Raw genomic sequence first — 26,950 nt, 5'->3', positions numbered from 1 at the left:
GTTTTCTAACCTCAACCTCAAAATAATTAAAATGACACGTGTAATCCCAATTTTTTCAGGAACGGCTCAGAATTTGATTCTGATTGATTTCCCGTTGAAATTGGGGTATTACAGGTTGAGCTTTCTGAGCATTTTCCCATTTTCATTTTCGCCATAGTTTTCCAAGAATTTGAATAAAATTGAACAGGTGGCGCCACGAGTGGCCACAAAAATAATTTCAAGTTGACGAAATTTATGTTTTCTGTGACTTTTTTTTCAAAGAATTTATGCTGTAGTGTTATGTTTTTAGTGCATTTTATGCTTTTATATTAAAGAAATATGTGTAATAAGTGCATATAAATAACCCAAAGGGCAGTGCGATGTGACAATAAGTGCATTTTTTGTGGTCAAAAAAGGTGAAAAACATCACTTTTTCCAGGTGAGTTTTCCGCATGAAAAACACCTCAGAATGCAATGCAACTTCCTCACAACAATTCTAGAACGCATGCAGAATCTGAGGAAATCATATTTGGTCAGGGAAAACCCCCCAATTTTCCGGAACAGAGCTCCAAAGTTTTCCCGCGAAATCATTGACAATATTGTCAACCCTTTGTTTACATTTTTTATGTGAGGTGATTGGAATTTTTTTGGGGCGTTTTCCTAAAAATTGAGATGTTTTCCAGGCCTAAATTGATTTTCCTTACATTCTAAATGCATTGTAGACTTTATGTGAAGGGTTTCATAGCATTTTTAATACAAATAAATTGGAAAATTCACGCGATATGATGTCTCCACTACGACCCTATGCAATTTCGCGGGAAAACTTTGGAGCTCTGTTTCGGAAAATTGGGGGGTTTTCCCTGATCAAATATGATTTCCTCAGATTCTTCATGCGTTCTAGAATCGTTGTGAGGTAGTCGCATTGCATTCTGAGGTGTTTTTCATGCGGAAAACTCACCTGGAAAAAGTGATGTTTTTCACCTTTTTTGACCACAAAAAATGCACTTATTGTCACATCGCACTGCCCTTTGGGTTATTTATATGCACTTATTACACATATTTCTTTAATATAAAAGCATAAAATGCACTAAAAACATAACATTACAGCATAAATTCTTTGAAAATAAAGTCACAAAAAACATAAATTTGTCAACCTAAATTTAATTTTATGACCACCAGTTGGCGCCACTTGTACAATTTCATTCAAATTCTTGGAAAACATATGGGAAAATTAATCGAGGAAAGTGCTCATTTTCCTCAACCTGTATGACCCCAATTTCAACGGGAAATTGATCAGGATCAAATTTTAGGCCGATCCCGAGAAAAATTGGATCTACATATATCCTAGTTTAATTATTTCGAGGTAAATTTTTAAATCTGCTGTACTATGAGTGTCTCTAAACAAATTTAAAATTTAAGAAGAAAAAAAAATGCTAACTTTTTAATTACTTAAATAGTAACAAAACTATTGCATTAAGTGTAATGAATAAATTTCCCTTTAAAATATAAATGAAAAAATTAAATTTTAACAATGTTGGGTGATACGAAAAATTTGCAGAGAATTTTAATTTGTGAAGTGAGCTCACGTACATTGGAGGGCACCCTGTTGTAAAAACTACACCAACGAATAGTTAATGAAATGCATAGAGGTAGAAAAAAATTAAAAGCATTTTTTTATTTCTGGAAAAATTTATGCTCGACAGACTATTTGGATATTTTTTTTTGAGGTAAATAAATTTAAAATTTGGGATGACACTTTGGATGAAGCGAAAAATGTGATTTTGTTTAAATTAATTGAACTCGAACACTGTAGAAGCTTTTTCACATTGGGTAGAAGAGTGGAGATGTGACAAGAAAACGAAAGATCCATCATCACCTCACGTTTTTCGGGGGGGGGGGGGGGGAGGAAGGATGCTTCACGTGGCTTTTTCACCAACGAAAGCTCATCAAATTAGACCGTGGGGGCTTTATCAGCAATGCTGAAAGGTAGAAAAAGCCATAAGGGAGTGTATGAGATGTATCTTTTTTGGCGCGCGCGGGGGGAGGGTCGTGCTTTTCTGGTGTTCACTGAAAATTAGGTCACTGTTTTACATATAACGAGCAGTTGGGTGAACACACAACATATTCAACCTTGCAACTGTGTTCAATACATCATCCACAGTGTTTATGTACATTGCATTTTTGCACTTTATAATCCATTTTGGAGAATTTTTGATGCTACCAAATATATAAATCTTTCTCTCAACGGTGTGTTTGATTCTTTTTTTCGGGGTTTGCTGGTGGGCGTGTATGTGGATGGACAAATATTAATTCGTGCAAACTGGAAAGCATGAAAATTTCATGGGATTTTTTTTTGTGCGTGGGGGGTGGTGTATTTGGGGGATACAACGACGGTGGGTGGGTTGGCTGTGTGAGTCCCCATCAATGGTAAATTTCATGATCTACGAGGGTGTGGAAAAGCGAACGCGCGCGAGAGAATGGTGTGGAAGTGAGAGATGGAGAGCGAGAGAGAGAGTGGTTTTGGTGTGTAAATGGTGAGAAATTAATGTGAATTGACGAACATAATGTGATACACGCAGATGTTGTGGGGAGACGCAATAAATGTATCTATAAAATAGATTGAAACATATTCCTTAATTAAAAAGATAAGGGATGTTAGAAAAGCCAAAGCAAGAGAGAGACGAGGGCGAGAAAAAAAGGTAATATGGAGAAAGAGTGCAAATTGCTGACGATGGGAGAATTTTCGTGGGAGCGAAAGGACTTACGAAGGGTGGCTACATGGGGATGCTTTTCGGGGGGAATAAAAGGGATGCGAAAGAGATGTGAAAAATTTTCAAGTAGCGTCTCCAAAATGGATGATTTTTTTTTCTGCACAATGTCTCGTAACATTTATATCGCATTCTATAGTGTTCGTGTTCTATCAATGGTTATTACATCTAATATTTTATTTAATCAATATATGAGATTATGTTATAAAAAATTTATTTTTATTATTAAATTTTGCATAATAAATTTGTACCATTGGTTTGAGAGAAAGCTTTCCATTCATGTCAAAGAACAAAACTATAGAAACAATCCCTTTCATCATTTTTGTTCTTCTCTTGATGATGTTTTTTTTTAAGTCTCTTTTTCTTGTTTAAAAACTTGCAGATTTAGTGCGTTCTCTTCATTTCTTCCGTTTATTAACACCAAATTTATAATTTGTTTTAGACAGTTTATGCATAACTCGCATTTTTCTTACTCTTTTAGTACTTAACATTTACTTTAATAATTCTTTATTTATTTATTCGTCTTCAGATTTTTTTCTTTATTTATTTAATTTTTCTTTTATTTTTGGTTTTGATGCTCATTTATGAGGCGAATTTTTTATTTTATTAAAGTGAGAGATGCTTAAAATTTTGTCATAATTCTTTGATGCGTTAATATTGAATTAACTTACAAACAAAGGTGAGATTGCGGAATTTTTTTTAAAGGTGGGTTTTTATATCGAAAATTATTATTAAACTTTTATTTTTTTGAAGTGTCGAAATAAAAGATGAACAGTGTTACGTTTTGCAAGCTGTGAAACAGTTTTTTAGCACGGTGGAGGTTTTAATAAGAGTATGGTTATATGATGAATTTTTGAATCGTCCATGATTGTTTGAGGGTGGAAAATTCTTATCAACTTCTACGTGATTTGCAGAAAGATGCTGAACAGTGAACATTTCTTGGTATAATGGCACTGAATTAGGAGACAATTTTAACAATGTCCAATATCATCGTCCTTTCCTTTCTCTCTGTGTCCCTTTCACCCCGAAACTTCACACTGGAATTTTCTAAACTTTTTTTTTGCTTCTCTCTCTTCTCTACAAAACTGCGAAAACTTCGTTTTTCCTCCTTTTTTTTATCAAGCACACACGCACAAATTGAGTGATTCTAATTCCATGGGCAGCACCATTAAATAAAACGATACACTTTTCTTTCGGGGGTGGTGGTTGTATTTAAAACGATATTGTTGAGGGGGTTGAAAAACAGGAATAAAATGAATCGGACAAAGTGAGCACAAGTATTGAATTTTTTTTTTGGTATATCTGCAAAAATGGCAAAAAGGAAAAAGATAACTCCGAGAGATGTATGGGTGGAAAATGAGAGGAAAATTTTTCTTCTTCAACACATATCCTAATGAAAAAACGAATTTTCACGCTTTTCCCAATGTCTTGTGGTTGAATTTGCAATTTAAACTTAGCGAAAATGCATTTTAACACCCTTTTTTCAATGCTATTTCTCTTAAAAAATACACTTGAACGAGACACTAGGACCTTCCTCCAGGTATCCGAATCACTTATTGAGCTACAGTCTCACAACTGATGGACCAGGAAAATTTTGCGAGTGCGCGCGATTCCGTTCTACACTCACACACCCACAACTTTTCATGAAATATTCAATGGGAAAAAAGCTTCAAATGGGTGCTGTTTGAAAGCTCCACGTGGGCAAAGTGGTTTGGTTTGCGAATGTGGAATACAAAAGCTCCACAGAGTATGTAGAACACCGAAGCTCCTAAAGAGTGTTATACAACATTCTTCACATTGTCTTTCAACAATATATTTTGCTTTTTTATGCACGAAATCATTTTTTGCGTCACATACATTTTTTTCTTCTTCTTTAATTCGCTTTGGGAATATCTCAATGAACCTCCTGGATCATATAAAAATACATTTTTCTGATTACACTCAATGTTATTTAATAAAACTCTTTTTTTTATCAATTTCCATATAGAACGTATACATTGTTATGTACAACGCATTGTATATATAAAATAAATAAAACAATAAGGTTATTTTCATTGCAATTTCTTACGATTCCATTCTTTTGCATCAATGAACTTGAATTAATTAAATGTGCCAAGGAAGTTATTTAATTACCATTATCTAGGCATGATTTCAATTTAAAGTTAAGCATGAAAGTTTTCTCCTCCACAATGCGCTTTGCTGTCCAATGAAAATTATGTTTAAAGTGTGGGCTGTGCATTTGTCAACACATTGTCTTTACAAAGCAAAGAAGTTGATTAAATTCTATACGTTGTTGTTTCTTTCTTAAAGACGGTCGATATTCTCATTGAGCCTTCGCAGTTACTATATGATTGTTTTTTTTTCTTTGTAATGAACGACCCACATATTTTACTATGACGTGAAAAATCTTCTATTACAGCGACGTAAATGATTAATTAAATGTACTGGTAAGCTGACCAAGCTTACGAGAGCTGTGTTTCTTTCAGTGTACCAATTTTGTGAGAGCAAACTAGAACGCAAATTAGTTTAAATACGCGCAAAGTCGGGAAAAGTTGAAAAGTCATACCCTAAGAAATCTTTAGAAGGCCATATCTCGAGAACGGATCCATAGATTTTCATAAATTTTTTTTTGTTTGAAAGGTCTTGAAGTCAGCTATAACATATCGAAAAATGAGAAAAATTTATGTCGCCATTTTCGAAAAATTCGAGTTCGAAATTTTCGAAAACTTTGTTTTTGATTTTAGCGCCTCTTGCGGTCATTTCTCGAAGTTGCAATGTTCTAGACATTTGTAGGGTTTCTCGAAACCTTTCATTTGCGCTTGAGCTGATCAAGATCGGATTTGTTGAACCAGAGATATGACATGCCAACTTTGGAAGGCTATATCTCGAGAACGGCGACATAGATTTTCTTCATTTTTGGCATGGAGCTAGATAATATAGTCAGCTATAACATATCAAAAAATGAAGAAAATCGATAATGGCGTTTTCGAGATATTCATCGAAAACTCATCGAAAATTTTGTTTTTGATTTTTGGCCCTCTAGCGGTCACTTTTGAAACTTCGGATGTTCTAGAGAGTTGTAGGGTTTGTTGAGATCTTTCATTTGACCCCGGGTTGATCAAAATCGGTCAAGCCGTTTTCGAGTTATGGTCGATTTTCGATGAAAAATTGTGGCGGCCATATTGACTAAACGGCTTGACCGATTTTCGAAAATGAGGCATCGTTGGAAAGCTCTTGATGGCCCCTACAACATATCAAAATTTCAGATTTTTAGCTATTACAGGGGCTGAGATATAGCGAAAACAAAATTTTGAGGTTATCCAAAATGGCGGACGCGGGGGTGGGGGGTAAAATTTGACATCATAATCGGACGTCTTCCAGTCGACTTTTAAACTTTGCCGTTTACCGCAAGTCTCTACCTATTACCGTTCTCTCGCAATTAGGCGATAGGTTCCGGCCGGACGGCCGGCCGGCCGGACGGACGGCCGGCCGGAAAAAAAAATTTTTTGGCGCATACGTTTTTTGGAATGTGGGGACCCTAATTCGTACTCATCCCAAGTTTGAGCCCGATCTGACGACTTTCGATTTTGCTCTGTACACAAAAGCTGTGTCTGAAAGAAACACAGCTAAAATAACGAGCTTTAGTAAAGAAATCAATGCTTTTAGCTTTTGAAGTAATTAGCATTCTGTGACCTACATTGTGCTCAATTTTTTGACCACCAGGCGTCTCCATCGATCTATTCTGAAGAAAATTGGGAAGAAAATCATTTTTCCCAAAACAAAGAGCTTGAAAAATATTTAGATTATTTGCAAATCTTCTTGAATTAGTTGAATATTCACAAAAATTTTGGCAAGTATTCAACAACTAAACAATATATACTCAACTTGACTACCAAGCACCGTAAAATGCATTGAATAAAATCACAAGAAATCTCTTCTAAGGATATCACAAATTGAAAGGAAAATTTTGAACTAAAGCCAAACATTGAGATTTTTGGGTTCATTTTAGAATATTCTTATTCAGAATCTTCCATTCATTCTCCATTCACATTTTATGATAATATTAGAGCAATATTTTATTGCATTCAATTCAGTGCACAAAAGTATGTGAAATTAGTTGGTGTTCCACTTCGTGGCCAACACCAAGTATTGTAATCGTCGGATTTTCCGACCACCTCAGATCGGGCTCAAACTTAGTATGAGCACGTTTCAGACAACCCACATTCCAAAAATTGTGGTGGAAAATTTTTGATCCGGCCGGCCTGCCGGCCTGCCGGCCTTCCGGTGGTCCAAACTTTGCCTTATAACTCGAGAACAGTAACAGATAGAGACTTTCGGTTTGAAGTTTTCTATAGAAATGTGGGTGTAAAATTTCATTTTTTCGCATTTTCAAAATCCAAGATGGCCGCCGTCCGCCATTTTGAAATACCGTCAACCACTTCCCTTATAGCTAGAGGTCTGAAATTTTATTATGTTGTAGAGCTCAGTGAGATGTTTTCATCAACAATTCATACTTGACAATCGGTCAAGCGGTTTAGCAAATATGGCGGCCTAAAGAAAAAAGTGTTTTTTCGATATAACTCGAGAACGGCTTGACCGATTTTGACCATCTTGGTATCAAATGAAAGGTATTGAGAAGCCCTACAACTGTCTAGAACATTCCAAGTTTCAAAAATATCCGCAAGAGGCACTAAAATCAAAAACAAAAATTGCCTAACTTTAAGGGGCAATATCTCCGAACATCTGTTATAGATTTCCTTTAAATTTTGATATGTTGTAGCCGGACTCAATATCTTTCTTCAGTCCGAAAATGAAGAAATTCTATGTCGCCGTTTAGAAGATATGGCAATTTAAAAAAATCATGAATTTAAAAAGTTGTAAGAGCCATATCTCCTGAACTGCTTGACCGATTTTGCTCATCTTGGTATCAAATTAAAGGTTCTGCGTGTCTCTACAACTTTCTAGAACAATAAAATTCTCTAGAACCATTCCTTCAGGACAAAAAATGCGAAATACTGTTTTGGTAAAACAAAAAGCCGCCATTTTGTGTTCTGGATATGACCTTGAAAAGTATCAAAATTTATCCCATATTCTAGCTTATTTTAAGACCTTTCCATAACTAGTCAAGAAATGTCTGTAGGTGTTATAGAACTTGAGATATGACCATTTTTATGCATCAAATTACTGAATTTCACAAAAAAAAATCAACTTTGCCTACTGATAATGCTTACAAATCGTATTATAACGCATAAATTAACTTCTACACGTTGTGGGACACCAACTCTTATAACTGGACGCGTTATGATTGACTTTTAGATGGATTTTGGATCCACTTTCATGCTCCTTTTATATTACACTACTGGTCATAAAAATAGCAACGTCAAAGGGTTTGTTTTCAGGGAAAAATTTGAATAAATCAATTAATATTCAATGTACGAAATATAATAAAAATTCTGTGGAAACTTTTAGAAGTCTGCATGATTGTTTGCAAATTTTATTGCATTATTTATTGCTCTTGTTATGATCATGTTGCCCCTTTTTATCAATTTGTTGGATGCTCGCCAAAACTAAGATGATTACGAGACTTTTCACGTTGTATTTGGTTATACAAGAGAAATATGAGAGCTGTTATTATATAAAAACACATAATACTATGTGACAATTTAATAGCTTTCTTTAGATAAAAACTATATATTCACAAGGCAAAGTATGTAATAAAACTTTAGTATGACTTTAATCTTACTTTCTTAAGGCTCGGAAAGACCTTTAATTCATTAAATGAGCTCAAATTATATCGAAATTAGTCTTTAAACTTCCATCATCCCGATCATCCCTTAAAGTTCCTTGGTATATTGGAATTATTGGATGCCTTAGGGTACGCATTCTTTGCACAAGCGTGTGTACAACCCTAACAAACTTTAATATTCCGTATTTATTTATAAATTATATAATATACTAGGAAAGGTTTTTGAATATAATTATAAAGTTTTTAAGATATTGAAAGAAAATATTGTTTATTTGCTATATATAGTATTTCCGGATGAAAATTCTCAACATTTTTCCTTCCGGGAATTCCTTAAAGTTTGTTAAATATTTGACAAAACTCCCAGAGGACATATCTAACAAGTCAGAGCTATTTATCAACAACAAGAAGCTGATTTTATTTCGCCAGAATAAAATAAAATTTATTCAAAACTATTTGCTAAAAATATATAACCTTACCTTTCCTTGTATAACTAACTTGTTAGCAGTAGGGGTTTGATTAATTTAGGGTTATAAAAATCTTTCTGTGTGCATTTTAATTAAATTTGTTCCAATTAAACTAAATATATACTTAATTATGTTGCTCATACTATAATATTTGGAATTTTCCATCCAACACTTTCTCTTCTCGCACCATAATGACTCTTCTCCGTGCTTAAAGTTCTTTTTGCTTTTGTAATGAAGACTCTCGCACCCACACTCAGGTAATTTATGCAATCTGTAAACCATCCTAAGGGTGTTTCTCTACATTAGCCTTGTTGAAGTTTCCACTGTGTAATTACTTTCTTCTCTACGATGCAATCTACATAATATTGAGAAACTTATGACGAGAAAACTCGCACACCACTGATGTAGCCTTTGAGGAGGAGTTTTTATCTATTTTGTATTTTCTTTATTTTTTGCCTGACTGATGACCCTGAAGTGTTTTGGGCTATTAAATTGTTGTGAGATTAGAAGAGTGAAGAAATTATGGAAAAATTCCATTTTTAAGTATAAGAACTGCTTCACACCATGTGTCACATACTTACTAATAAATTTCTTCATGTCATCACATTTTATGTAAATAAACAATTTATTATCTCGGAGTCTCAAAGATGAACATCGTGTCGCTTCTAAAACGGAGTGAATTCTTAAATATTTGGACAAGGGTGAAAATTTTACTTGGAATTCCTTTTGACGCACTCATTTGGTACAATTATAGTTTTTACTATGAAAGTAATTAACGGAGGTAATGTGAAAATAATTTGCACGAAATTGAGTAATTCTTGTGAAATAAATGAACTCGTGATTGCTTTCTAAGTTGCAATAGAGATTTACTTAAGAAATTCTCTAAAAGTGAAATGATAACGAATATTTTTTTGTAAATTGTGCGTCATGAATAGAACAATCTCTCATCAGGAAATTTTTTTTGGGGTTGTGCGAGTTGTTTTTCCACGACAAAGATGCTCTCCTCATGCTACAGAGGCTGACAAGTTGATAAGCATTCGTCTCTGAGTGCTTGAGATGCTGAAAAAAATGTTTTAGTATATCACCCTAAGACAACATTATTTGCTATATATGTACGTACATGTTATGATAGCATTATCAGTTTCGTGTTGCATTATAAGTAATGGGATCTTACGAGACAATTTAGTCAGATCTTTTGAAGCAGCCAGAGTGTGTGCAAGGCTTGTGTGAGACGACTAAAAGGCTGTTATAGTTGTAATTTAAGTGTATTAAACGAAGGTTTACAAGGAGTGGAAAATAGACAATTTTCTCTGCAAAGATGATGTCAAGGAAGCTCCGTAATGACACCAACTTGAATACAAGTGAAGTGGGTGACTACATAATCAGTGATTATGGCTACGGAAAGGATAATGTGAAATTGTAAATATATATATTTATTTTTTAGAGAGATAAAATTTCACACTTTGCCATATGATCCTTATATGTGTGTTTGTGGTGTTTTTCCTCCCATTGTTTAAAAAAAAAGTAAAATTGTTATTTAAGGTTGCACGTGGTTCGAAATGGTCCCGTACACTCCATAAAAGAACTCGAAGTATGCTCCCATCTGAAGTTGTACGATAAAAAGGACTATTTATATGGTGAGTTTTCGCACATACTTTCTCCATCGTTGTTATGTGGAGTACATACGGGTGGAGGGGGGAGGGGTGGCAAACTTTTCCTCGAAATTTTATCCAACAAGTCCTTTTTAAACTTTCCCCCGAGAGAAATTGTTAATTTTCCAGATGAAAAATATGCTAATCCCGACTTTAGCATCTCTCTGTCTCTCTCTCCTATCTCCGCAACCACACAGAGCTGAATTAATTTTATCATAGACTCAATTACAAACTGATAAACTTCTATATAATTATGTATATAATCCTATATGGAATTACAAGAAAAGGGAAAAACTTACAAGTCAAAATTTAATCAATCTCCCATTTCTCACCCACCACACAGGGGACAACTCCGATATTGTGGCGACGGATTCGCAAAAGAATACAATTTATCTACTTGCCAAAAAGTATGGGGTTAAATCCCCAGAGGATTTTGCCCTCCTACTATGCGCCCACTTCCTCGGGAAGTACAGCCACGTGAAGGAAGTGTCAATTCAAGTGGTGGAATATCCATGGAAACGCATTGGAAGTGGTGATGGTCCTTTTAAAAACCTCCACAATCACGCTTTCATCTTTTCCCCATCAGCCACGAGATACTGCACAGTGACTCACGCAAGAACAGGTAAATTGTCTGCAAAAGGGATTGCTACCTATATATTTAGCAAATGTAGGTATTTCGGATTACGCGGAGGATTAGAATTTGGAGCATCTCAGGCGTACAAATAGCTTTTCACATGAATGAATTTATTTCTGGGGACAATGGAAGTGTCGTAAAAATTATATTTTATATTAATAATGTAGTATGGAGTCTGGGAGGGGGAGTTGGGGTGTTGAGGGGGTCAGAATGCATTAAATAATATTTTGTTGCTTTCCTAGGGGAATGAGGAAAAAATATAAATCAACTAAATGGATGATTCTTGAGTTAAACTTTCATATTTTTCAACTTTCTTCTCTGTTTTTTTTTGGTCTATCTTGAATGAATCTTAATGGAAAATATAATTTAAGATCTTTGAAAAGTAATTTTTTAAAAATTTTGTGGTTTCAGAATTAATTTTTGAATAGAAACTTGATTGCTTAACTTTTCGTTTGATTAGAAATCTTTTACGCTACATTTTTTTTCAGGCCCCTTTTTTGACAATTTTTTAAAAATTATTTCAAGCGAATTTTGCCAAAATAATTGCAATTCTCGAGCAATATTTCACAAAATATTTTTTTTATTGTTCCCATAACAATCTAAAGACTGTTGTAATTGCGGAAATTATCTTCGCGGCTTTGTCTCTATGGAGAAAATATGAACCAGGATATGCAGGTTTCTTCTAATGCAAAGCAGAGACTTTAATAAAAAGAAAAAGGATAGCTCAGAGGGAAAACTTTAGACTCTTTAGACTTGAATAAATTATTATTAAACGAAATATTTCTGATAGAAAAAATTCTTCATCGAGAAACTATTAATGAAACGTTATCTTTCAAAGCTTTTCCTCTGTGTATATAAATAACTTGTACATTAGTTAATCATTAGCTCCTAGGTTAAAATGAATTTTTTTTTAAAAATTGAAAACTTTTCCTCACGTGCAGAACTTTGGTCCATAATAACACACCCCATGTAATATTGAAAAGTGAATGATGTGAAATGACAGCTTTATTTACAAATTTCTCATTAATCTTTGCTGTGATGTTGATTTTATGTATTTAACTTTTTGAATTGGGAAATGTTGCTATGGAGAGAAAGTCTTTCACTAAATTTGTTGCAATAAAAAAGTTGCTAATTAAGTACAAATTTTATTTACATTCAAGCTGCTTAATTTTTGAGAATTACAAAACGTGACTGATTTACATTTCAGATCCAACTCCAATTGTAATCAGTGGAATTAAGGACCTGCGTGTACTGAAGACAACACAATCGTCCTTTGTGAATTTTATCGATGACGAGTACAGATCCCTGCCTGATATGAAGGATAGAATTTTTAGTACGATAGTTCGATCATCGTGGCAGTATTCGTCTTGGAAGAACCTCGATTTTGACAAAATCCACGTAAGAATCACGGAGATTATTCTCAAGAATTTTGCCGGAGACGCTGACAAAGGCATTATGTCACCAAGTGTTCAAAATACACTCTATCTCACGGAGAAGGAAGTTCTCGATGTTATACCTGAGGTAAGTTTCTCACACTCAGCACACCTCTTCATCATTCACAATATATTTTTGTTGTTGCTTTCCACACTTTCACCATTCAGTTTTTTTTTTTTTGCTTTCCAAAGTTTAATATTTTTACTGGAAAATTTTATGAGTCTCCCTCATGCTGTTCGGCGTGAGAGGGCAGGGGGGGAACGTATAAAATTGAAAAACGACCCTGTGGGCTTATCATTTTCATGTGGAATCGCAGCTTAGTTGGGAATGTGTTAAATTCATCGGTTTATGTGCAAAATTTTACAGCATCATTACCTAAAATAACTCCCAAAAAATACATTCCAACTTCATGGCCGCCATGGGCTTTGTTTCAACTACATCCGCACGTCTTCCGTGCATTTTATCCTTTCTTGTGCACACACCACCCTTTTTTTGGCAATTCACATGATTTCGCTTTTTTATGTTGCATCAGAAACATCCTCTTCATTTTAACTCACATCTCAATTTCTCAGCACGTGCTCTGCTTATCAATTTGTTCATGCAAGCAAGTTTCTTTTGCAAGATGTGTTGACTAAAATATATAATTTTCGTATTTTTGCTCTGACGCAGATTTCATCCATTGATATGGAGATGCCAAACAAACACTACTTCACGGTAGATCTCAGTAAATTCCCCAAAGTTGTGCAAGGCACCAATGAGGAGGTCTTTCTTCCAGTTGATAAACCCTCTGGCATTATCTACGCACAATTGGATAGGCGTGATATTAAGAGCAAGCTTTAGATTAAAACTTTCTTCATAAATTTATTGTTTTAAGAACTTTATTTTTTTGTTTGTTGCTGTAAAGTCTCCCGTCGAGACGTTGCGGTTAAAATTAAAAGTGCCAAATTTTTCCATCAAACACATTGTGTGATGAATGCAAATATTTGAATGGAGGAACGTGGAATTGCTCATTTCAACATGAGGGAGGATATTTGCAATCAATGTAATGGTGCCACTTTTGCGGTGCTCGCATTTCTCTTATCGCTTACATTGCACGATTTGAGACAAAAGTATTGATGTTATGTACATAATATACATAGAAATTGGTTATTTTTCTAGTAAATTGTGCAATATATTGTCCTTCTGAAATACATTTAAAATGCTCCATAATACTTTTTGAGACTCTTTTAAATTGTTTATTCAATAAATTTTAATTTCCAGATTTTTCTCTTGTTTTGTAATCTCTTAATATGTACAATAAAATTTTATTATCTTTTACAAAGCTTTATGGTTTAATGTTTTCATTTACTTTACTACGATTTGAGTAAGTAGCACAAGTATAGTTGTCTTGGGCAATCGTCTGACTTGGTTAAATAGACAATATTTATGGTAGGTTTATAACTTTCAAAAAGCCAGGGATTACTGGGTTTTATGATTTTTATTTAAAAAGAATAGATTTTAATTTATCATCACTTTTGTCAAATTTAATTTTTCCCAATGCAATCTCTACTTTACATTTTTAATTTTAAACGTCCTTACATAAATTCCGCCGTGCTCGGACGGGAAGGGAAATTTAAAAGGAACATACATACAGTTTTAACCCGTGGCGTTGCCCTCCGTCGGGACGTCGCTCATCCTTCTGGGCCTACTCGTCTCCGTCGTCATCACGGTGCCAAATCCCGCTTCAAGGGGATCTCTCGCGGATATCCAAGGCTTCCGCATACATACAGTTGCTCCCGCGTTGGTCCTCACATTCGCCCTCGCTTGGGAGGAAGAATCTGGACGGAGGAATGTATCTCCCGAAGGAGCTCTTAGCCTCCCACGCAGAATAAATCCCTCGTTGCCATGGATCGACGTCCTCAGCGCATTTGTGTCGCGCCTCTCGCAGTCGCGGCGTCTCCGTACGGCACTCAGTGTCCACCGTCGGATGTTCTGTGTCTTCCGGCATGGATAACTTGCCGGATCTTCGTCTTGGGGCCCCATAACGGGTCAGGGGGCGTCCTCGTGGCCAATTTGTCTTTTTCACCAGCACGGGTTGTGCTCACAGAGGAAGACTGACACAGACTAACTCTTTTTGGGAAGAATCCCAGGGAAAAAAGGTGGGGAAAAATGCGGCTGTCCCACAAAGTGAGACAGTGTTCTAAAATTTATCCCTGTAAAATTGTTACCATTTGGGTACTTTTATTTCGAAATTTTAATTTTAAATGAAACGGAAAAATATGACCGTTACAGGTTTTATCTATATAGAAGAGAATTCTGGGAAAAATATGTTCTTTGCTCTAGTTTTACTTACTTAGAATTTGACTAATTTTTCTCTTATGCTTTTAAATTGGAATTCAGAATGTTAAATGAAAAATAAGCTCAAAGAATAATTTTCTATTTCGGAAAGCAAATAAATAGTAATGAAATTTTAATAGAGTCAGATTTCTTTTGCAGGAATAGCTAGGTCCTTTTTAAACAGAGCTCTATTTAGGTTGAACGCTATTTGGGACAACATTATTTAGACCAACCCTATTTAGGCCGAGAGCTATTTAGGTCGAATCCTATTAAGGACAATTACTATTTCGGTAAAGTCCTATTTCGACCAAGCCCTATTTAGGTTGAACGCTATTTATGCCAAACCGTTTTTAGGCTGAGCCCTATTTCTGCCAAGCCCTATTTAGGCTTAACTCTATTTACTTAGTTCCAACCCTATTTAGATCGAACCATATTTAGACTGAGCCCTTAGCCCGAATCCTATTAGAGCTAAGTCCTATTAAGTTCAAAGTCGATCACAAACATTGGGAGCAATTTTGGACAAAATAAAATATATTTTGTCTTTTGTGAAGTCTACAAAAGACATTTTATGAAGAGCAATTTTGAATAAAATATCTTTTGGGAGACTTTTGATATATTTTGTCGTCTTTTGTGCCGTGTTTTTTCTTTCGAGTGGAGAGTTTCAGATGGAAAAAATAAGAAGAAGATAACATTCTTATTAGGTTATGTTTACGATTGGGGCAATTGAACAATCTGAATTGAATTAATTTTTAGGGAAATTAAGTCAAGCATTCGTGTAGTCTATTTGGTACCCTAAGGATGTTGGGAAGATCAAAAAACCATCTGACTTCTAGCTCATCAGTTCGATTTTCATTACACCAAGAAAATGTTAATGAGTCACTCTGATATGATTCTCTTTTACATGAATTGATTGACTCATATTTTATTGCATTAATTAGCCCTACATATTTCGTTTTTGCACATAAGAAGTCGCATCGGGAACATAGGGAAGGGATCTCTGATCCAAAATCCTGATTATATAGGGTTAGAACTTGTCAGCGATCTCCCAAATTTTTGCCGGAAAGACAGAGAAATTCTCCATAATATTTTTGCCCAACACCGCGAAAAGGGAAAATGGACACAGCTAAATTGGCTGAATTTCATATCATTCCACAAATTCCCTTTTGCATAAAGCTTCACAATTACCCGAAATTGCATTATTGTCCATCGCTATTTCGAGAAACATGATAGAAAACTTCTAAAAAATGCAACGCGTAAACACCAGTTTGACAAAAGATTTTGATTTTATAAAAGCACCTCGACGAGATGCTTGTAAAACACAAAATATTTCTTGTGTAATGTATAAATTATTTTGTGCAAAATTACAATTCTCCTATAAAAATCTTGTGTGGAGACGTTCTCACAAGATTGTCAAAAGATTGACACAAAAAATCTTTTGTCTTTTGTCTAAAATTGCATTAAACGTCAAAATTTTTCAGTTTTTCAAAATATTTCACCTTTTATTGGACCTAAAATTGCAAAAATTTCTTTTGTGGAGAGATTGACAAAAGTTTTAGAGAAATATTTTGTGCAAAATTACATTTAATGTCAAAATATTTTGTATTTTCAAAATATTTCGTCTTTTATTTTGTCCAAAATTGCTCCCATTATTTAGGTCAAGTTTTATTTCGGCCAAGCTCTATTTAGAACACGCCTATTTTAGGTCCCATGCATTTTGGTTTTAAGGAAAATAAAATTTTAATAAACTTTTAATAAAAATCTGCGCCTAATATTTATTACAAGCTAATATTTAAAATTTCTAAAGATCCGGGCTCTTTAACGGGTCGTCAGGGACTATAGCTAGGAGGCTAAGCTCAAAACACAAGTCTTTACATTTTACAAGATTTATATTAAAGGAACGTGGCCTAATTCGGAACTCTTATAGCCAATTATCAATCCGTTATTTCTTAAAACTGATAAAACTTTAAATGTAGAAAGTTATGGGAGTTAAAAGAGCATGAAATGGGTATTAAAATGGTACCAAATTTAATAATATTGTTTTTAATTTTATACCATTTTTTTCTCACTCTGCGCGGACTACATTCCCCTAAATATATGAACATAACACGTGTTAGAATTTATGTAGGGTCCCCTAGGAAGGACATTTCAATCTTCCATAGCTCTTGAATCCAAAATTATACCTAAAGATAATATTCAGATAAATATAAAATCTCTTGAAGCAATAAGAACTCACACACAAAACTGTTAAATTTCGTGGGAATTTTAGCGGGAAAGTGTGTAGAAATGAATTGCAAATAGAAGATAAAAAAAATCACTTCCTGTACTCATGCAGTATAAAAAGACGCATGTTGGTGGATTGATTTCTTCAGATAAGTGAAGTGTCTGTTGTGTGCGGGTGGCTGAATAGGCAGGTGATGTGCGAAAGATGTGGAATAAATCAACTTTCGTGCTGGGTGTCTTGTTGGGCGTGTGCCAGTGCTGGGATCGTGTGCACCTCAATCGTATCAATTTTTCACCAATGTATGTGGGTGAGTGCGGGGAGATTTATGTGACGGACAAAGTTGTAATTGAATCTCCGGGCTACCCGACAAAGTATCCGCCCAATACTCACTGTGAGTATATCATGTGGTCGCCATGCCCAACGAATTTCCACATACAATTCAATGAATTTGACATGGAGGCATCCCACCTGTGCCACAAGGATCAATTGAGGATATCACGAGATGGTGAGGATATTCATCTGTGTGGCCGTGTCGTCGGTGCTACAACCTACAGATCCGTTGAAGGTGTCATGAAATTGAATTTTATCACTGACAATGCCATTGAGTACATGGGTTTTCGTCTCTTAATCACACGAGACTCCTGCCATAGTGGGAGTGTCAATGGGACCATTGGAGGTGGCAATTTTGCTGCTGCTGCTGCTACACTATCGCCGCCACCAAACACCGCATGGAATTCCTTGAGAAATGGCCAAGAAGGTGGTGAGAGGGCCATCACCATTCAATATGAGGACAATGGAAAGGATGTTACCGATGTGAAGTTGTTCATCAATACGGAGTGGAATCATGAAAACGACCCAGTGCACGTGGAAGCTCCCCACAAGGGATATGAAAGGGCATCGCATGTGCAATGCAATGCCCATGGTGGTGGCCATCCATCCAACAGTGCATGGAATTTTCCACAGGAAACATCCGTTGTCCCCATTGGAGGCACTAAATTTATAGTTCAAAATGCAAGTAGTTCAGCACAGCGGCAGGATGATTCCTCATCTCATCTTCCGCAACTCTACCCACAGCCTTACCCACCATCGCAACTCTACCCACAACCCTTTCCACCCCCTGTACTGTATCCACCCAACTGCTGTCGCTCCAGCCCCCTCAATCGACCTCGATTCCTCATCTCGTCGCCCAACTTTCCACAGAAGAACATCAACAACATCGATTGTACCTACGTCATTGAGAGGCTCGTGACATCGTGTCGCCTGCGAATCATCTTCAGGTACTTCCTGCTGCCGGATGTTGATCAAAATTTCTGCATCAACACCTTCGTGGAGATCGACGGGAGGAGATTCTGCGGATGCCGCTCGGGGGTGCTCTACCTCAGTCAGTGGGGTCTCGAAAATAGGAAGCTGATACGCTTCCGTCATTCCCAAATTCCCATTCCCACCTCAATCGTCGAAGGGTTCGTAATGGAGGTCATCCAGGAGGAATGCCCCTACCGACTCCTTCGCAGTACCCCCAAAAATGACACCCATCCCCATGGAAGACTCGACTTTAGGCCCATTGGAAGCTCACCAAATACACCACCCCCAACGCCGCCGAGCTCACAGCATGGAGAAAGTTTCCCAAACAGAGACACTGAGGAAAAGGATGAAAATACGGATTATGAGCCCTCCATGAAGTTCTTCTTCCCAAATACCGCCAATCGATGCTACTTCGGGTGGCTTCAGTGGTTTCAACTCACTGTTAATCCACTCTGGATCACAAGACCCCAATGTAGACTTTGAGGAAGGAATAATGTTTTAATTAGATTGTGTACAGATGGGTGTGAGAAAAGTTATCTCACTTAAGTTCAGCCAAAAAATTATTTTTTATTCAAAATAAATTTTAAACTTAATTTAAGTATTTTTCTCATTGCAGTAAATGGATTTTTCTGAAGAAGAAAATTTTCTCTTAATCATTTTTTTTAAAGAGTGAATTTTTCTTTAGATCTCGTGTTCTGTAGGAGCTTTACGTTATCAGTATACTTTAAGAAGTTTGAAAAATCAAAGCAAATTTTCCTTTTTAAGCTTTAAAGCTTTTTTTCTGAATTTACTTAGCTTCTAAATAAGTATTTCATTGTCAGTTAATCTTTTAATTTTCTACATTAAATGTGTGTTTGCAACCTCACTTGAAGGCTAAAGTACGTTCAAAGGTTCTAGAAGAAAAAAAGGACATTCCTTGAACTACTTTCCTCTGGTGAAAACGTAAATTGAAAACTAAATTTTCTATTTCTTCTCAGATTTTCAGAAAATATTAAGATTTTTCTAATATTTTCCAGAATCAGAAAAATCTCATTAAAGAGGTAAAAATAGAAATTTTACAAAGCTCTTAAAATCATAAACTTTAGTAACTCGCATTCTATGAAAGCTAGAACAACTATTTCACGTGAAAAGATTAATCTAATTAAAACAAAAAAAAGTAAATTTAATTGATCTACATTAATTAATTCAATTTTAAAAATAAAAGAAAACGTATTTAGACTAAATTCAACTTACCTTTAAATTTCCCCACGAAAGACTGCTTCATTATTTCAGGCAGTTACCTGTTTGCGCTTCCTCTGGAGCATTGCATAATATTTTAGTCAAATATTTGTCAATGAAAAGATGAAAGAAAAATTTTGTCTCTTTTTTATTGCATATCTCATAATATAACACCGACTTGGTTCATTCACAATCAGTAATACTTGTTAATATTTCATTTTAAATATGTATAATATGTATATCGTTATGATTGTATTTTAAAATGTATATAGATTATCGTTAAAACAAATTGCCACATATAAATTATCTTTAATTTTGTCTTATTCTCTCGTGTTATGGGTTAGTGATAGATTTTAGACAAAATAAGATTTTTTTTCAAAAGTTTTCTAATTGGTATGTTTTATTAATTTTTATTTGACAACTCCAAAATGTTTTTTTTTAATATTTAAAATTTTAATTTTGTGATATTTCAATGTGACACATATTACGTTCTTCTCGAGAAAATTGTATATTTATATAACCATCATGACTATCAGAGGAAGAGGAGAGTCCCAATATTTATAAAGATATGTTTTAACTTTACATAAATTTCACTTTTTTTTCCTTCCTATCTTCTTCTGTAAATAAGTCTACAAGTTTTTTTTTGTTATTTTCTCTTCTGTGTTATTTTATATATAAATTGAAATGCGCGCCTATGTGGAGAAGGTGTCTAGGTGGCCACGTATAGAAGAGGAAATTCAACCAAGAAATCGGATGTTTGTAAAAACAGCCTTTGCCGGTCGCTTTCGACTGCAAAATGTCACAGTTTTCTGCTCATCTCCGGATACGGAGACCGCATGGAGTCCCAGAAGTAAACGAAAGACATCCTCGCGACTTGGTACGCACATATACTTGGAATCGGCATCATAGCTAAAAGAGGGGGTGAATGTGAATGAATAAAGTTTAGCTGGAGAGGAAAATCTTCCACTTGGTGGTGAGAGATTAAAAGATTGATCTGCTTTTGCCAAACCCACACCGCATATATATGAAAGCAAAAGCACAATTCAGTAGCACCACACAGAGAAATCGAGGGGATTTTACTTTCTTCCCAAAATTGAATCACACACACTGTAATGTTATCTCAACATTTGAACGTAGTTCTTGGGGGAGAAATGTAATTGGATCACTCTTTATGGATTAAAGTGTCTCAATGAGCATTCTTTTCTTTGACTTTTGGCTTTGTCCCACACGAATTTTTAGAAATAGAAAAAAAAGAGAGATAAATTGATGATGTCCCCTTGAACTTTTGCAAAAGTGGATGTTGTTTGTTTTTTTTTTTCACTTCGTCTTCTGTGTCATTTCCAGCAATACTTTTGCTATATTGCAGTCAATTTATCAGCAGGAATTTTTGGGATCAACCATGGAAAGCCATATAGCAAAGCTTTCAAGGAAGCTTTTTGGATGTTTTTTTTCTCTCTCCTCCTTCTCTCTACACTTGAACAGCTCGAACATTAACTTTGAAAGCTTTCCAGAAGAAAAATGGGAGCAGAAATGGCTGAAAGGGGAGTTAAATTTTCTGTGCAAATTTTCAAAAACAGAAATATGAAGAATTTCTGAATCATTTGTCATAAAATTTTAGGAGAATTTTTCATTTCTAAATGGACATTTTTCATTAAGTTTTTTCATATCTCTGAAAAACATTCTCAACGATGTGGAATATTCGAGCTTTCTCTCTGGCTGCTTAATAAATGCAATTATGAATTTCTATTTAAAAAAAACATAAAATTTCAGGTGATTCATTAAAAGCTTATTAAAATTATTTTATGAATTTGATGGATTGTTGGAAAATTTCAAAAAAAATCTTTCATTTGGTTTAGTTAGAAGGATTTTGATTTTCAATGATTAATCTGCCTTAAAAGACTCATTTCCATTTTGCAAATAATTTCGTACAAATTACAATTCAATTTGAATGTCATCTGAAGTTATTTAAATTGAAATTTAGTATAAAATAAATCTATCATTTAGTTTCTAAAACATTTAGCAATTCTATTTTAGAAAGCCAAAATGAAACTCCCCGAAGGCAATGTTGTATCACTGAATCTTTGCAATTAGACCCCAATTGAAACCATTTGGTAATATTTGATTAGATATGCAATTTGCTTAATGAAAATCTAGACATTTACCTAAATGGTAATGAATCGCTTATCATACTCACAGATTACTAATGTCAACAAATCAACTATGAGAAGGAGGATTTGCTAATAAATCCTACATGCAGATAAAAATGATTTTTTTCATTATTTTGTCTCCAATGCTCTAATTTGATTTATTTTCATACATAAAATAAATTCTAAAAGCTTCTATGTGTTCCGTGGACTAGAAAATCTTCTAGAAATCTTCTATGAAATATTAATAAAATCACGCTCGTGCATTTGGAGATAAACATCCACCCCCAACCCCCTCATTTATTTGTAAGAACCGGAGTGCAAAGATAACGAAAAAGGCGCGTAATAGAAACTCTTCTCAATGCTCTATGATTAATTTATAAATTTTTGAAAGGATTCACACAAAAAAATTCATTCATTAAATATTCATATCTGCTAAATCAAATACAATGTTGACCTTTTTTTCTCTCTCCTTACAACATCAATTTCCTATCAAAGAGATAAAAAAGAAAGCTGCGATATCATTCTCAATGAGACACAAAAGGGCTTTCAAAATACCTACATAGGGCGACTGATAATACATATACACAGGCAGTGTGAGAAAAGAAGGGGCGGAAAACGCGCCATTTCATTTCCGTTTGTTCCACACCACCCACCCAGAATTGATAATTAGGCTTAATGGGGTCTTATTTCACGTCAATATTGGAGATTATTGTGTGATAAGATTGCTTACGTTCGGTAACGGGTGTTTTGTCTCTTCCACGGGTAGCGCCGGTAATATCTACCCGATCTCTTATCCATGACATCATCGTGGTAGTCGTCGTCAGCCACTTGCTCACTTTCCACATAAATCACCGGCAGGGGATCCCGCGTTGGTTCCTTTTGGGTATTGAATCATACAAAACACATTCATACAAGGTGCCAAAATGACTCACACGAGCATTTATCACCTGTTTGATTTTCTTTCTCATTATATTTACCTGCAGCAGTTGAATTAGATATGCATATTTCAGAGCTGTCTCCTCCTCACGTCTCAAGTCGAATTCATCGAGGAGATTTTGATTATCATCATACTCATTTATCTCTCTCCGAGTGAGATGATTGTCTTTTGAAATGGAAATGAATTGTTAAAGATTTAATTAGAGATTAAAAGATATTTTAAAACGTTTTTCGTGAAATTTTGAAGAGATGTTTCCAATCCAAGAAGGGGTGAATTTAGCTCGTTTCGGGTTGAATTTACAACTTTTTGTCTTTTCTAAGCATGAATTACATTTTCTTATAGCTTTTATTTCTCAATGCCTTTTACGGCTTGAAAAAATATTTTTATGCTTTTGTAGGCTTTAATTAATTAAGTATGTTTCGGGTTGAATTTACTACTCAGCTTGAATTCAGTCCTTTTAATGCTTGAATTAAATATTTTTTAGGCTTGTGCTTCTTAATCTGAGCCCTTTTGAGGCTAAAAACCAATATTTTGATTTCTTTGGAAAATCATCCGAATATTAACAAATAATCCAAATATTTCTGAAGATCCGAATAATTTCATTCAGATAAACACCCCTTATTTCAAACTTTTCTTTTTTCGTATTTATTTAATTTTTAAATAAGTAAAAGGGGTTTCTGCTCACTTTATACTTCGTATAATAATTTGATAATTTGATTTATCAAGAAATAAAACTTATTTAAAAAAAATTTTTTTTTCTAGCCTAATATTTCTAATTCTAATATTTATTATATTTATTTATTTATTTTATTTTTATTTCTTTATTCTACTATTTCTAATATTTATCTGACATTTAAAACATGATCTATTTTCCTTAAATATTTGTCACACAAAGTTTTTTTTTTTAGAAAAGCTCCTAATTTTTTTTTTCTAACAATTTCATCATTGTTTAATGAAACTGTATGACCTATAGAGTTCTAAAGGAAAATATTATTCAACTCTAATCATTTGATTAAAAATAATTGAAAATTCGGCTTCAAAATGTGTTTGAAAGCTCATTTTATTTTCGCAAAATTTAGCGGAAAAAGCTCAATTTTTGCCATATTTTTTTTTCAATATCTCTTTCTAGATAAGAATCGAAAATTAAGAATTTTTCTCATAAATTCTAATCTAATTAAAAAAAAACTATCTCAAATTTCAACCACACCACTCCTACTCAAATTAAAACAATTTTGTCGAATTAAATTGAATTAAATTCAATCAAAGCGGGGGAGCTTTTTGTGAAAATTGAAAAATAAACGGATTTTATTGCAAAAAAAAAACTTGTGTAAAACTTTTACGTGTATGTAGTAATCAAGATGAGGGGCCATGTGAAATACGAATCCAACGAGTCTCAAGTGAATGCTGCGTGCAACAAGTGGCATCAACGATACCACCGTCGACCACCAGGGCAATTGCTTTGAAATTAATATGTTCTGTGTGCACTGCACTAATTTTCTACTCCAATATTTAATATAATTTATGAATCACCCACTTGAAAATTAATCCAAAATTAGTTCAAACATAAATTTGCAATTTCAAACTCAAAACTATGTAGCGTATTGTGGTGTAAATGCAATTTTTGCTCACTCTAAATCACAACGAATGGATGCTTTCAGGGAAATTCATGCACAATTATCAAAGGAATAGTAACTAAAATGTTCTCTAGTTTAGTATTATTAATACAATTTTGGCATTTTATTCCAAATGTGCGAGTGGGTGTCTTTGTAAAGTTCACATTCGTAAATTCAAATCCTATTTTGAGAATATAATGCTAAAATTTAATATGGTTTCCTTGGGGGCTTTTGTAGTCTGTGCTGGGTGTGTAGGGATAATTTAATTCTAACTACATTTAGGCGTGTGTAATCTACGCATTATTTTTTTGTTCATCGTAAAATAGTCAATTATTCCCTATTTTTTCTCGCACTTTTCCCCGAACTTTGACCTTTGAATTTATGTAGGTAATAGTCTGATAAAAAAAATTAACGATGCGCGTTTAGCATAAAGTTTAACATTTTTTTTTGCTCACAAAATCTACTAAATGTTCCACGGCAAAAGCATTGTGTTTAAACTGCAGACATTCAATTTAGATGATGAGGCATTCACAAAGCAATTTTTCTCCATTTACCACCACTGTCGGGTGGTGCAAAAGTAATTGGCATTAAGAGGAAATGTGTGCATTAAGCAAGTTAAACATCCTTCTTCTCGTAGCCCCCGAGAAGATGCTGTGGGATGGAGCATACTGCAAAGAAAGCTCCTTATTTTATTTCTCACGTTTCACAAACCCACATTCAATTAGCTCGCTTCTTTGCATCGCGTGTGATCCCTTCAAAAGACACCCCAGAGGGGCATTATTGTACAATGAAGAAAATTCTTTTTTTTTCTTCCCTTGTTGTACTCAAGAAGTCAACACTAATTAGAAATAAATGCAAGCAATAGCTGTATATCCGCGACATTTAATTGCTTTTTTTTCTTATTCAATTTACCTTGATTCTGGAGATTAATTACGGGAACTTTTCCATGCGTATCAAGGGTGTGATCCACATTGTATGCCGGTGGTAGATTTGGCACGGCAATTGCATCACAATGTGCCAAACACAGAATCACAAATCCAACAATTATGCTCAAATTAATCATCATTCAATTTTGGATTCTTCACCGCACCAACCCAAAATTGACCGTTGAGGCTATCCTCTTAATTTCTCTCTGGAAATGTGTGAATGACATTGCAATTAACCCGTAATTTGGGGGGTGCACAAAAAACATAAATTAATTAATTTTGTGGGGAAAGTGTGACGTTCTAAAAAAGCTCATTTTTAACTCTATGAAAAAGCATTTAAAAATTTTTTTTAAGGTACGCATGGTACTTGAAAAGTTAATTTAAATATGTGATTGCTTTTCGCCATTGTGCACGGCACAGAATTTCCCCCTTTGGATAATACTCAATTACCGTGATTATTAATAGATTTCACATTCCACTCGCGAAAAGGTTGAAAAATCATTTGACGTATTTTTCCCACCCGTAGCACAATGCTTGCGAACTTTTTTTTCTTTCTTTCTATTCCTATAACACTTTTGCAAAAAGCCAAAAAAAATAACGAAGAAGTTGAAGTAAAAGCGTGTGGGATTGAATAGCTCGGAGAGAGAAAATTTTTGTTGAGGTTCTTTTCTTCTTCCTCTTCTTTTTTTTATTTTTATGATGATCCCACCAAGTGTGTGAAGCAACTGGTCAATCCACAGACACTTGTTGAAATGTTTTAAGGAAGGACTCAACCACAGTATCCTTTATATAGGGTGAACGCATTCCCCACCATGTTTTTTGAGCGCATGATCTAATGAGACACAAAGGGGAAGTCAATTTGTCGTTATCACTTCTGGTATCACTCTGCCATGCTATCCACCAACATGCCTCCCCACCCCCTCGTACCTTTCCTCACCTCTCGCGTTATCACTCCACCGCGAAGACACCACATGCTCCAATAGGAAAAATTATGACAACTTTATGCTCATATCCAGTACATTTCCATATATAGTTCGCATCCCTCGTTCCTCCCGCAACAAATTACTGTGACATCACAACTTTGTCTGGTGACGTCGTAAATTCAATCAAAAAGCAACCCCACACGTATCCTGAAAATGAAAAGAACGTGGACATTTGTGAGGTCTGGGTGTGACTTGGGATGATTTGCAGGTTTCAATTCAATGGTTGTTTAGCGGTTGGCGGTAATCCTCAAGAGTCAGATAAATTCCTGTCAACGTCTTTATTGCTGCGTAACAGATGGGTATGGTTTGCTATATTTAGAAATGAAGTAGAATCCCTATAAATAAGGACAAAATGAGTATTTATTGCAATATGTGCTTTACCTTGAGGGAATAGTTGGCATTTGGTGGACAATTTAATTCCTGATCCCCTCGCACATTTGCTATAAATTTTGTCATGAAAATTGTGTTGTGGGCAATGCTCCCAACGGTATTTTAAAGCAAATTTGTACTTACACTATATAGGGGTTTCTCTTGATTAAATTATATTTTTCAAAATTAAATTTTAAATGAAAAATATTCTAGATAAAACCAAAAACGACTGCAAGGCCCA

At 34.7% G+C, this 26,950-nt stretch overlaps 4 protein-coding genes across 11 annotated transcripts in view; 2 read left to right on the top strand and 2 right to left on the bottom strand.

Annotated features, from left to right (window-relative positions):
• Positions 1 to 4,324, bottom strand: part of LOC129791401 (neuronal acetylcholine receptor subunit alpha-7) — a 55,854-nt gene extending 51,530 nt beyond the window's left edge. For 6 of the 7 annotated variants that reach the window (XM_055829563.1, XM_055829560.1, XM_055829559.1 and 3 more), the window contains exon 1: positions 2,999 to 4,324. The gene's annotated coding sequence lies outside the window, so the exon portion shown is untranslated. The remainder of the gene's footprint in view (positions 1 to 2,998) is intronic. The other variant, XM_055829557.1, reaches the window with a different exon arrangement.
• A 5,305-nt stretch (positions 4,325 to 9,629) lies between these two features.
• On the top strand, positions 9,630 to 13,998 carry LOC129791405 (uricase). 2 transcript variants are annotated; one of them, XM_055829567.1, is made up of 5 exons: positions 9,630 to 10,376; positions 10,500 to 10,594; positions 10,953 to 11,231; positions 12,451 to 12,764; positions 13,347 to 13,998. In XM_055829567.1, the coding sequence occupies exons 1-5, from the start codon at positions 10,276 to 10,278 to the stop codon at positions 13,515 to 13,517; spliced, it is 960 nt and encodes a 319-aa protein (XP_055685542.1). In that variant the 5' UTR covers positions 9,630 to 10,275; the 3' UTR covers positions 13,518 to 13,998. The 2 variants fall into 2 exon arrangements, with proteins under 2 accessions (XP_055685542.1, XP_055685541.1); XM_055829566.1 differs by having other exon boundaries at positions 10,120 to 10,376; positions 12,451 to 13,998.
• Positions 13,999 to 17,303: 3,305 nt separating this feature from the next.
• LOC129791400 (uncharacterized) lies at positions 17,304 to 19,105 on the top strand. The gene has a single exon (XM_055829555.1). The coding sequence runs from the start codon at positions 17,419 to 17,421 to the stop codon at positions 18,997 to 18,999; it is 1,581 nt and encodes a 526-aa protein (XP_055685530.1). The 5' UTR covers positions 17,304 to 17,418; the 3' UTR covers positions 19,000 to 19,105.
• Positions 19,106 to 19,867: 762 nt separating this feature from the next.
• LOC129791407 (uncharacterized) lies at positions 19,868 to 26,122 on the bottom strand. The gene is made up of 5 exons (XM_055829569.1): positions 25,808 to 26,122; positions 25,344 to 25,563; positions 22,859 to 22,983; positions 22,612 to 22,757; positions 19,868 to 20,643 (listed from the first exon to the last, which is right to left on the bottom strand). The coding sequence occupies exons 2-5, from the start codon at positions 25,495 to 25,497 to the stop codon at positions 20,472 to 20,474; spliced, it is 597 nt and encodes a 198-aa protein (XP_055685544.1). The 5' UTR covers positions 25,498 to 25,563; positions 25,808 to 26,122; the 3' UTR covers positions 19,868 to 20,471.
• Between the last annotated feature and the right edge of the window lie 828 nt (positions 26,123 to 26,950).

The sequence above is a fragment of the Lutzomyia longipalpis genome, chromosome 2 (assembly GCF_024334085.1).
Source record: "Lutzomyia longipalpis isolate SR_M1_2022 chromosome 2, ASM2433408v1".
NCBI classification, from domain to species: domain Eukaryota; kingdom Metazoa; phylum Arthropoda; class Insecta; order Diptera; family Psychodidae; genus Lutzomyia; species Lutzomyia longipalpis.
Note: the sequence above shows the minus strand (reverse complement) of the source record. Positions and strands in the feature narration are given on the sequence as shown.